This window comes from Giraffa tippelskirchi, chromosome 4 (genome assembly GCF_054371585.1).
Source record: "Giraffa tippelskirchi isolate mGirTip1 chromosome 4, T2T-mGirTip1v1.2.pri, whole genome shotgun sequence".
Classification (NCBI taxonomy): domain Eukaryota; kingdom Metazoa; phylum Chordata; class Mammalia; order Artiodactyla; family Giraffidae; genus Giraffa; species Giraffa tippelskirchi.
In genome coordinates this window covers 157,785,442-157,797,961 of record NC_137278.1, presented here as the reverse complement: position 1 = coordinate 157,797,961, position 12,520 = coordinate 157,785,442, and the positions used below count along the sequence as shown (strand labels likewise).

Below are 12,520 nucleotides of genomic sequence, written 5' to 3'. Positions count from 1 at the left end.
TTTCTGAATGAGCAATCTTCTGCTTTGTTTAGATGATAAGCAATATTATTGAACAAATCACAACAGCTCATTTTAAGCACCTTTGATTTATCTTTCCCACTATTTAATCCCACGATGATTTTCAACTTGCAAATCTTGTGCTCTGATTTCTCAAGAAACTTGAGCCAATATGAGCCAATATGTCAGTGTTTCCCACATCTCTGTATCTACCTACATCAGTTACAAGCATTAAAATATATCATTGTTTCTACATTTCTATATTTCTCTTAGGTCAATACTTGATTGGATGATAACTAATTCCATTAAAATAGTTTTCTTTTGAGTGACTTTTCATGGTTTCTTATGGATTATATTGTACGAATCACTCAAGTCTTAAAAGGTTATGCCACTTGGATTTACTTGCTGTTTTGTTTTTTTTTTTCCACTTTGTTTCCAAATTACTAACACCATGTTCATTTACTTTCTTCAGGTAAATGTGAATGTAAGGAACAGGTGTTAGGAAACTCCAAGGCATTCTGTGGAATGAAATACTCATATGGTGAGTCTGAAGTCCATGAGTGCTTCCAAGGATCTATTCAAACTACCTGTACAAAGAGTTTTGAAGGAAATGAGTGTCCTGGCTTATGACATCCTCAATAAATCAAAGCATTAGTCTTATATAACAGTAGTAAATACAGTATTTTGGTCTTGACCTAGATTTTCCTAATAGAGATGGTTTTGAATGTCTTAGTGAGAGTAGAAGGCTTTTAGAGCAAAAGCAAGGTTATCCTACTATCTGGAAAAGAGGCAGACAACAACAACAAAATCTTGACATGTAATCCTTTCCTATGAGTGATTCTTGTTTAAGTAATCTAAAAGGAAAGTCTCTAGCCACTTAAATGATTCCTTGGCCAGTAGTATTACTAAGCAGAAATCAGTTTAAAGCAGTGTATTCACAGTGATTAAAAGCTCAGGCTTTGGATTCAGACCTATGTGGGTTTTATTTCTGGTTTATTGTGTGGGTAGCTTAACATCTCCAAACTTCTTCATCTGTAAAACAGGGATGATGCCATCTTCCCCATGAAGTGAGATTTTTGAAAACCACACAGCACATTTCCTTGCACATACTAGATGCTCAGTAAGTGGTAGGAGGGAAGGAGAAATATACTGGAAAGGCATTGAGACTAGCTTCTGCCTGACTCTCTTCCCTGTCATCTCTGTCTACTCCTCAACCTTTCAAATACTCAGAAAATAAAGTGTATGGACAAAGGAAAATGTCATTGCCCTAAGTAAAGACTATTACTATCTTTAAATTCTAAATGGCTTTATTCTTAAGTATAGGTAGCTCAGATGGTAAAGAATTATTGGCCCATTATGCCAGAGACCCTGGTTCAATCTCTGTGTTGGGAAGATCCCCTGGAGAAGGAAATGGCAACCTGCTCCAGTATTCTTGCCTGGAGAATTCCATGCACAAAGGAGCCTGGTGGGCTACAGTCCCTACAGTCCATGGGGTTGCAAAGAATTGGACATGACTGAGCTGACACTTTCACTTCCAATATATTAAAGATGCCTTATCTTGCCAACATATCATTGACTAGTGTCTGAGTCTTTTATTATTCCATAACTTATACAGCCCAAAATATACATAATCCCTATCCACCGCCATTTCATAAATGGAAGAGCATAATAGAATCATGGCTGCTCTGCCATCACACAGGACAGCTTCCTAATCCCAGTCAGCTTGAATTTTACACCAGGAAAGAAAATTAAGTAACCAAAAATATTTAATTTCTTTAGACTATGTAAAATATGTCCTGGCAATAACATTTTTCTCCTTGTCATAACATTACACAAAGCCAGCCATAGAGTATAATATAGTCAGAATTTAAATAAAAGCCAGGATAACAATTCTACTTCCTGTGCATCTTTTTTCTTTTTAGATTTGATAGCTGAATGTGCTTAAGATTTATTTGCAGTAGACAAACGGTTGATAGTCTCTTAACATAGTGATGAAAGAAGTAGCAGTTGAAAATGTCTAAGAAGGAAGAGGATAGTTAATATAGATACATTAGATGAAGTTAGTGTAAAATCAATGAGCCTAATGATTTTCTTTTATTGAGATATATAGTTAATATATAATATTATATGTTTCAGGAGTACAACTAGTGATTCACAATTTCTAAAGGTTATATTCCATTTACAGTTACTATAAAATATTGGCTATATTCCCTGTGTTGTATAATACATCCTTGTAACTTGTTTATTTTATACATAGAAATTTGTAGCTCTTAATCCCTAATGATTTTTAAAGCATATTTCCACATTATAATCACTAGTTCACTTTCCATTATACTCTGAAATGCATATCTAAGTTGTTCAAAGTTCAAAGGGTAGTATGAAATTCTATTCATTTTGACTTTTGGAATTGTGTTCCTACAGTGCTAAAAATAAAGATCTTATCAGCTCATGATAAAGGATCTCATGCTGAGGTCAACGTGAAGATTAAAAAAGTCTTAAAATCCACCAAACTGAAAATTTTACGAGGAAAGAGAACACTGTATCCAGAATCATGGACTAACAGAGGCTGTACTTGTCCAATCCTCAATCCTGGTGAGCATTAGACATTACTAGCTTGATCCCTACCTTGTCTCTGCTGATTTGCTGCTTGTGTTACATTCTCTGAATCACAATCTAAATAAACTCAGCAAGAGCATCTCTCCTTTTCACCATCTGAATTCTGGGGTAAGTCCAAACGGAATTCTTTGAACCGGTATCAAAATTTTTTTTTTCCCTTTCACATGCTCTATAAAAGTAAAATATTTTAAAATCCAGCAATTTAATATTTTCTGTCTTAAAGAGAAGTCTCAGATTGATTTCAGTGGCAGTAGCAAGGAAAACATTTTCATGAATTCCTCTGCCACTAATACTGTACTGGAAAGCTAGGTCCTATTACAATGCCCTGGTTAGAACTTGCTCCCAAAGGAAATTCACAGGCAAAATTCCATCTGTGCAAATAATATTGAATTCATTTTTACTATTGCATGGGAAGCATCTGTTTCTTCTGGATAGAAAACAACTCTCAAGTTGTCATCATCTTCTTTTTCATTAAATGATCATTCTGGTTTCAAATCAAGAACAGTAAAAATAAACAAACAGCAGCAAAATTACAGAATCTTAGAGAAACTTAATGGAGGGAAACTTACACCTTAAAATAATATGGCAGACACAGAGGCAGGCAAGTAAGCATGGGATTCTGATCTGTTTACCTTATAAGCACACTCTTCACATTGTGTCATAATCTGCTTATTTCTCTGTCTCTCTCGTTAAATTTGAGGATGGGATTTAGATTTTTGACCATACTGTCTCCAAGATCTACCATTATTTCCCAGATAATAGTACTGTAGTACACAAATAATGAATTCTAGCAAAACAAATAATATATTTTTTAAATCTTCTGTACTTCCATGTTTACAAAGTTGCCATTTGTGTCTTAATGACACTGCTGAAACAGGTGCATTATTTATGTTCTGGATCTAATTCTTTTCAAAGTTAAGTCCAGGAAAGTACAGTTATGTTAAGTCATTTATGGTCTTTGGATAATAAATTTGAGAGAAACAGATAACTGAGTGAGAGAGAGAGAAAAACTATCATAAGATATCCCCCAACCTAAACAATCTAAACAGTGATATAACTCTTGACTTTGTTGACTAACCTCCCACACCCTTTTTATAGCTCTTCATATTTTATTTAAATTAATCTAAGTTTTAATAAGGAAAATTTAAAAGACATTTTAAAATAAATATATTTCCAAAGAACAAAGGAACTAATCAGAATCTTGGATTTTGAGTCCTGGAGACTGAGTCATTAGGTTCTATTTCCCAATGATCTCTGCATAGGGGCTCTTACTATAAGCACTTTCGACTAAACTAGCAAAAGAAAAAAAAAAAAGAAATCCACTCAGTTTTTTAGTAAGACATTAAAAACAAAAGCTTTGACCATCTGAGCCACCCTCCAGGAAGTGAACTATACTTCCTAATCAGGTTTCTGCCAAACAGAGTAAAAGAATCAACTGAGTTCATCACAATTGAAAACATAAGCACAATTATTCAAAGAATTCATGAAAACATGTTTATTCACTTTGATGAAAAGACTTTGCGAAAGCAAAACCAGACACTCTTTCACTTTGTTTTTCCATTTTTACAAGTTTAATAGCGAAGGCCAAAGAAAGCTGATAAGAAAACTCTGAAACCTTACACGCCAACTTGTTTCCTTTGCTACTTTTGAAAAGGAGTAATCTAGTTGGCATCCCTAAAAATTCATTCATTCCTACTTTCATACATATATTTACTCATTCATCTATTGAATATTTTAGAATGTCAAGGCTAGCACTAAAATATTATATTTTCTTTTTCTGTGGATACAAAGTAAACTTTGTGCCCTCAAACTTGTAGCAAGGTAGATGTCAAAAGCAAAAAGGTATCAAAATTAAATGTAAATGCTAATAAGTGATACAACAGATAAAGTTGTTTTTCATGTTAACTTTTGCTATGATGCTGTTCCATAATTTACAGATTTATTCAGCATCATTTTCATTAGTTTAATTTATATTTATACTTTGACATAATGGCAAACTCTTATAATATTTGTTTTATTTATACTTTCAAAGTATTCATCCAAATACTAGACTTAACACTGAAAGTTTCCTAAAAATTATTTATTGTATTTTTAAAGAGGATTTTATTATTTTAGGGATGATACAAACAATATCACAACCATTATGTTTCAACTGGTTTGTTAAAATACTGGGATTCTTTTTCATGGAGAAGCTAAGGTTACCCTTTAAAGAATTTAAATACCTTATAATCAATCTTAAATTTCTGCTCTCTGGTGTTTGAAATGTATGTCATTATTTTCCTTTTTCTTTTATCTCTCTCCTTTTTTTTTTTTTTTGAAAATATCATCATAGCGATTTTTAAGTTTAGGACTTAAAGCTTTTAAGTCCTAGACTTAATTTTTTTTAATAATCTTGATTTCTTATAATAATTTAAATAACCTTTTTATTATTATAGAAGCAATATATATGTACAGTACAGAAATTTAGGGGAAATTTTTAAATTTAACACTTCTGTCCTCCAAAGATCATCTCTGTTAACATCCTAGTGTGAATCCTTCCAGATATTTCTCTATATATGTACACATTATATTTTTAACCAAAATGAAATTATAATATGTACTTCATTCTGCAACCTACTTTATTCAGTTAATGATCTTTACCTTAAATTTTAGTTTATTTTCATATACTCTAATACTGAGATCATATTCCAATTTCCTAACTGATCCCAAAATGCTCTTTAGGGCTTGTCCTTGCCAGTATTCAATCCAGAATCACTAATTGTGTCTAGTTTTCAAGTCCCTCAAATATCTTTCATTTATGATGAGTTTCTTTTTAGTGCTTTAGAAATTATTGTTGAAAAAACTAGGCCAGGTGTTCTGTAGATTATCCTGCCTTCTATATTTGCTTGGTTCTTTGTAGTGTCATTTAGCTTGTCTCTCTACTTCCTATTTTTCTTGTAATCTCTACAGTCTATCTTGATAGACTCAAGACAAGCATTTTGGCTAGCACTTATTATAGATGTTGTTTTGTTGTTTCATGTTAAATCACATCACAAGATACATAGTACCTGGATGAACCACCATCACGGGTCTAAACTTCTGGGTTGCTCAAATTGAACAGTCAGATCTCTCCATTGGGGAGTTTGGTTTTCCCTTTTGAGACTAGGAAACAATGAGTGTGAGTTATTTAGTTACTATGCAAACATCCAGTTCCCCATCAACTCTTCACTTAATGATTTTGTCACCCAATTGGCAATCCCTTCTTGGATGAATAATTTAATTAGAGTTTGAGAAATGTTTTTTCTAATTTTGTCTAATTCCCTTCATTTATTACATGACAAGAGGACTTTCTCTCCCATGGTGGGCTATTAGGTTACCATGAAATATAGTTCCTATTATAAAAGCAGGATAAAGGCTAAATTCTTTCCTTTAATCTCCAATTTCCAAAATAAGGAATGGTTTTAACAGCTGTCTCAAGATGGCAAGTTAATTTCTCTCTGGATTTCTCTTTTTTGAGTATCACTTTGGAATTATGGATTTTTGTTGATTCAGTATGTTAACACACAATTACTATGCTCTTGGTGCTCAAATTATCATAACTTTGACAAGTTATAACCCTCCTTTACTGATTCCTTTACTGTGCCCTTTTAAAATAATTCCCATGAGCCTTTTTAGCATAATAAGTCCCATGCATACCTGTATCTTTCTGCCTTGGAACTAGAAAAAGCATTCCTTCAAGAAGCTTTGTTTTGTGTTGTTTTTAGTGATACCTGTTATTACAGACCACATTATGTTTGTAATAGGTAATCCTTACCATTAGAATGACATTTTTTAAAACCATTTCAGAGAATAATATGGGGCTTCCCTGGTGGCTCAGACAGTAAAGAATCTTCCTGCAATGCAGGAGACCTGAGTTTGATCCCTGGGTTGGGAATATCCCCTGGAGAAGGAAATGGCAACCCACTACAGTATTCTTGCCTGGAGAATTCATGGACAAAGGAGCCTTTGGGCTACAGTCCATGGGGTCGCTAACAGTCAGACAGGACTGAGAGACTAGCACTTTTACTTTCACTTCAGTGAATGAACAAGACTATATATATAATCAAGAGTTTAAATTGATATTTTCAATTGAATTTTAATATCTCATGTTTTCCCTTAATTTGAATTTTAAAGTATATGTCTCTTTATCTTATATTGGACAGTTTTATTTTATAAATGTAATTACTTATTTGTTCTATCCTATATATTACAGAGAACTGTTTCAAAATACCAATATTGATATTACTAAAGAGATCTACTGAGGGAGATTGTCATATTTCTATTTATTAATGTACAGATAATGAGATTTTCCTTTCGTTTTGTTGTTGTTGTTGTTGTTAGCCAAAAAATTTTACTTGAAGCCTGAAAAGAATTTTGAATTATAAAATCAGCAGTAGGTCTTGTCAAGTCTCATCATTTTTTAAAAGTATGACAAACAGACATTCTATATTCCAAAAACAGTTTATCTAGGAGATATGTGCTGTTTTGTATGATCCATACTTCTCTTCCAATGTTGTTGTTGTTCAGTTGCTCAGTCGTGTCTGGCTCTGTGATCCCATGGACTGTAGCCCACCAGGCTCCTCTCTGTCCATGAGATTTTCCAGGCAAGAATACTGGAATGGGTTGCCATTTCCTTCTGCAGGGAATCTTCCCAACCAAGGGATTGAACCCACATCTGCACGCATCTCTTGCACTGCAGGTGGATTCGTTACTGCTGAGCCACCAGGGCTTCTCTTTCTTTTAATATGTTTTCCCAAATGGTTGTTTCACTTTTATAAAATCCTCCTTAACATACACTACCATATATCGTGAGTCTCTAAGAACTATTTTGATTTATAGCAGCATGTTAAGTACCCACAGAATCCTCACTTCTTCACAATGGAGAGTGGTATATAGCAAAGAGTAAAACTTCTACCATCAGACAGGGCTGAGCTTGAGTCAAAGAGCTACTACTTACTGGGAAACACTGTTTCTTAATCTTGCCAAGCCTCAGTGTCCTCATTTTGTAAAAGGAGGAAAGAAGAAAAGTGATACCTACCTCAAAGGGTTATTTTTAAGGTTAAATAAGATAATACATTTAAAGCATTTAGCACATAACAAATATTTACCAAATTATTGCCTGTGACTCCCTATTTCAACTGTGAATTGATAAAACCTTGAACCACGTATATATAAAACTGCTAAAGTCATATCTCTCCCTTCAATAAATCATGATGCTACATAGCCCCTAATATTGTTCTCTTTTAGGTTTGGAGTACCTTGTAGCAGGACACGAGGATGTAAGAACAGGCAAACTAGTCGTGAATATGAAAAGTTTTGTCCAGCACTGGAAACCATCTCTTGGAAGAAAAGTCATGGATATTTTGAAAAGAGAGTGCAAGTAACAGTAAAGGTGTATAGTACTTAATGGCACGTCTCTATGTACAAAAGACAAACTTAATGGAAAGGAGACCTCAAAAATGAAACTGGAAATTTTTTTAAGTGCCAAAATATATAGAAATGTTCCAATGCATGGACCTTACCTAATGTATCTCTTTTGGGCCCATGTTTAAATGCAGTTTGTTTCATAAGGAAGAATGGAAAATCCTAATACTAATACCTATTTTCTATGAGATTGATTCTGAAATCCATAACTATTAAGGCTATTTTAATAGCAATATGATATTTAGCAGTAATCTATTAAGGCCAATGCACCTAACAAGGACTCTTCCCACCTTCAGATACGTTACTTACATTTGTGCTACTTGAAGTAATTAATGAGATTTTAAGGCATTCCCCACCCTACTATCAGAAAAGGTGTTTCTTAAAAAGAGCCTTCTCTTGCGTGATGTGTGTGAACTTTGGTCTGTGGGGTGTTAAATGGATCCTCTCCAAATGTATATAGTATTTCATTGTATAAAGCACTTTACTACCTACCACTTGTGTTGTGAAAGTTTGGAGACTGCTGTTGACAGAAAAAAAGGAGAAAAAGGCGTATAAGAAAACCTGCTGAAACAGAAGCACTGCCACTACATGTGGAAAAAAGTGACCACATACAGGAAGTTGTACTCTTTAACCTTGAACACTTAGAGAAACTACGTGAAGATGCAACCTGAAAGGAGAATATGTTTGCATGAAGTCTCAGCTTTGGGCTAGAGGTTAGATTCCACAGATACCAGCCATGATGAAACTTTGAAAAATAAAAAAACTAAACAAGAAGAGATTCTAAAATAAGAGAAAGGAGTCCTAAGTATAGAAAATGCTTGGATAAAGAGGAAATGGACTTTAAATTTTAAAAAGCCCATTTATTTGCAATGCACTTGTATACACTTCAAAAATTATTGTAGACACAGAATTTGTTTTTTGTGTTTAGTATTTAAACCTGAATATTGAGACAGTTTCCTCCTTGTCTTTATTAACAGTATATGGTCATTCTATTCACTCATTTTTGGACGCAATGTATGGGACAGTTCACTAAATTACAGTTTTTCATTATTATTCATCGTCTGTATCCATCATAACCACTATACATACCATTTCTTCTGTACTTGAATATATAAAACGTGAACCACAGTGCCATAAGATTAACTTCACATACAGAACATATTTTTTTCCTGAGGTCCTGTGGACTAGCAAAAATATATATATATTGCTCTGTTAAGTTTTTTATACTTCATATATGTAATAAAGGAATATGATCTTATTTTTGCCTCATTTTCTGATCAACTCTTTCACTGATACTAAAGATTGCTTTCTCTCAATGTAGGAGCTCAACTCTAATCCCTTAAATTAAGAAAATCAAATATCGTGGGGTTTGGGAATGGCTGCTACTGCTGCTAAGTCGCTTCAGTCGTGTCCGACTCTGTGCGATCCCATGGACGGCAGCCCACCAGGCTCCCCCGTCCCTAGGATTCTCCAGGCAAGAATACTGGAGTGGGTTGCCATTTCCTTCTCCAGTGTATGAAAGGGAAAAGTGAAAGTGAAGTTGCTCAGTCATGTCTGACTCTTAGTGACCCCATGGACTGTAGCCTACCAGGCTCCTACCGGGCTCCTCCATCCATGGGATTTTCCAGGCAAGAGTACTGGAGTGGGGTGCCATTGCCTTCTCCGTTGGGAATGGAGTGGAAGCTAATTCAGAAGTGTTTACTTTCTGTAGCTGTTGGATGTGAACTTTTTTCATCAGATGCATTGCATCTTTATATTACATTTACTTTTTAACTAATTTTAAAAGCAATAAAATTTCATTGTTGAAAATACAGAAAACCATAATGAGAGAAAAATATGGCTATATTCCAACAATCCTGTGATAACAACTATTAGCATTTCAGTGTAGATGCTACTAGACTGCTTTCTATGCATATACATACCTTTTATAGAACTGGAATTATCCTATACATACTCTTAGGAAATCTGCTTTTATAACCTGTACCATAGGTCTCAGTTTCTTCCCTATTCCTATCTTATCCTGGTAGATGGAATGCTATCTAGTAGGCATAATTTACAAGCAACTTATAAAACATAGTGGTAAGTACATCATATCAAGAAAAATATTTTAAATATATATCAAATATATGATTTTCTTAAGTTTCAGAATTGCCAGGTTCCCTTCATTTCTATTTCACTTTACATAAAATAACCCATTAAAAAGAAGAATATAAATAATGTCTATTTTTTAAAAGAGTACAAAGATGCTAATAATATATTATTCAGTAAAAGAAAATGACAGAACAATACGTACAGTATTAGCTCCCACCCCTAAAACACATTTATAAAATATACAGTGTTTCAAAAGTTCTGACAGATAATAGTAGTATTTGCCCCTGAAGGGGAAAGAAGGAGGGAGGCTTTCACCTTTTATTTTGCATATGTCTGCATTGCTTGACTTTCTTTCCTTGATTAGGTACTGGTTTTGTAACTTATTTTTTAAATAATTAACATTTAATCAATTGTTTTTTAAGTATGTTCAAGCAAAATCATAGCCAAAATTTAATTTAGCTAGTTTACCACATTGCCGGGCCCTCCATACGGCTTTCCATTTACAAGCAACTTATAAAACATGTCTTTTGATCAGAATCCAGTCCTTATGATTAGAATCTTCACTAAGTACTCTTTCAACACCTTTTCTGGCAACGTTCTAAAAAATAGGCCCCTGTTATAACCATTTCTTAATGTCTTGATTTTCATATAATTTTTAGCCCCTTCACTGCAGTTTTTATTTCCTGTGAGCATTGTTGGCTTCCAAAGGGGGGAAAAAAAAAGAAACCTCATGTTCCCTATTTGTAAAAGTAAATAACAAAATGAAATGTGAGGAAGCTGCCTCATGACCCCACTCCCATCCCACCATTCCATCATTCTGCCACACTTCTGTTTACTTTCTCACCCTTGGCATCTTTCAAAATAACCATCACGGTACCAAGGCAACAGAATCACATACAGCTTCCATCTATGACTGCAGATGAACATGAATACTTCCTTTGAGAGCTAGTGGGAAAGTCTCTGCCCCCAGAGCTTTACTACCTGTACCGCTGGGCTTTATTGGCCAGCAGATTAGTTGCATAATCTCCACATACCTATCTGTATAATTTGTCTGAGGTCAACTCAGTCTATGCCCTTTTATTACATCATTTTCCCCATAGAGGAATGTTACTAATATTTAGTATTTGATGCAATGGAAATTCTCAATCATAGGATAATCTTTTAATAGTGTCTGCTAAATGAGGTCAAATCTGTAGGGATATGACTGTGAGTCCAAAAAGCAGTGTCCATCTGGCTAGATTAAACAGAGAGCAAGGCCTGTTATGGGTAAATATAGTTCTTTGGGATACTTTGGGTTCTTGCAGAACAAATCCCTTTCTAAATGATTAGAGACTTATCAACTCTGAAGGGTGGGAAAAAGAAACTTGAAAATTCCTTGTGCTGGCTGTCCTTTTGCCACTCCCCTGGAATGCTTGAGAACAAGGAGAGTGAGCACCGCCTCAGCTGTTGAGAGTTTTGTCAGAGGCCCCAGGACTGAATTGCCTTTGTGTTCATTGTTTCAATGATAAGCAGTCCCCTAACCTAACTTTATCAAAGATCCAAAGTTACTCATGATTTATTTCCCACAGTTTGGAAGGAAAATGTTTACGAACAACCTCAATTTTGTAGGGGAGATTGCCATGATAAAAATGGAATAGAAGCAAAAGGGTGTGCCTTGCATGACTGATTTTTTTTAAATCTCTCAGAGAATGATTTGTCTGAGAATACTTTCTGAAAAATGATGCCCTTGTTCCTGCTTTCCTACACTTCTACCAAAGAGATTTAAACATTTCTCTACTTTTTGAACATTACTAACTGTGTTTGAGACCTACAATATTTTAAATGACAAATTCTCAGCTTTATTATTAGTCTGTTTATATATGCTAAAAGACAAAAGAAAGCAATATTACTTACGAGAGAAAAAGAAGTATGCACTGGGTCAAATAGATATTTCCAGAATTAAGATGCATGTTCTGTTAAGAGACAGTTTTAGTAAATACTGAATACACCTCTAGTTTTTTAATATGTGGTCACAGATGGGTGATTGTGTTCCAAAGTGTGATCATTAATAATGAGTTAATTTATAAATCTAAAACTATCCAAAGTTTATTGGGGATGATCAAATCATAGTGCATTTATCTGAATAAAGGGGAATGGCAGACAGGCAAGGAACCTTGCTTCCCAGAAAGAAAAATAATCACTGTCAGCAAATTTTCACAATGTGAGCAAAATGGTCTGTCCAGAAACTCCCTAAACACTTCCTCCTTACCCAGGACACCACTGAGGATTTCAAACTTGGTGAATGAAAAATAAGAAAGAGAATATACCAATAGCAATCAGTAATTAAGAGTTTGCTACAAAGAAGGCACTTCTCTCAGTCCTTTACACATGTTAT

General features: G+C 34.3%; 1 protein-coding gene across 10 annotated transcripts in view; it reads left to right on the top strand.

Annotated features, from left to right (window-relative positions):
- The window catches only part of NTN4 (netrin 4), a 111,863-nt gene extending 102,550 nt beyond the window's left edge, over positions 1-9,313 (top strand). For 7 of the 10 annotated variants that reach the window (XM_081595304.1, XM_081595302.1, XM_081595303.1 and 4 more), the window contains 3 exons: positions 470-538; positions 2,419-2,589; positions 7,879-9,313. In XM_081595304.1, coding sequence (XP_081451430.1) covers positions 470-538; positions 2,419-2,589; positions 7,879-8,015 — 377 coding nt within the window. In that variant the 3' untranslated portion in view covers positions 8,016-9,313. The remainder of the gene's footprint in view (positions 1-469; positions 539-2,418; positions 2,590-7,878) is intronic. The other 3 variants (XM_081595306.1, XM_081595301.1, XM_081595300.1) reach the window with 1 other exon arrangement.
- The last annotated feature ends 3,207 nt before the right edge of the window (positions 9,314-12,520 follow it).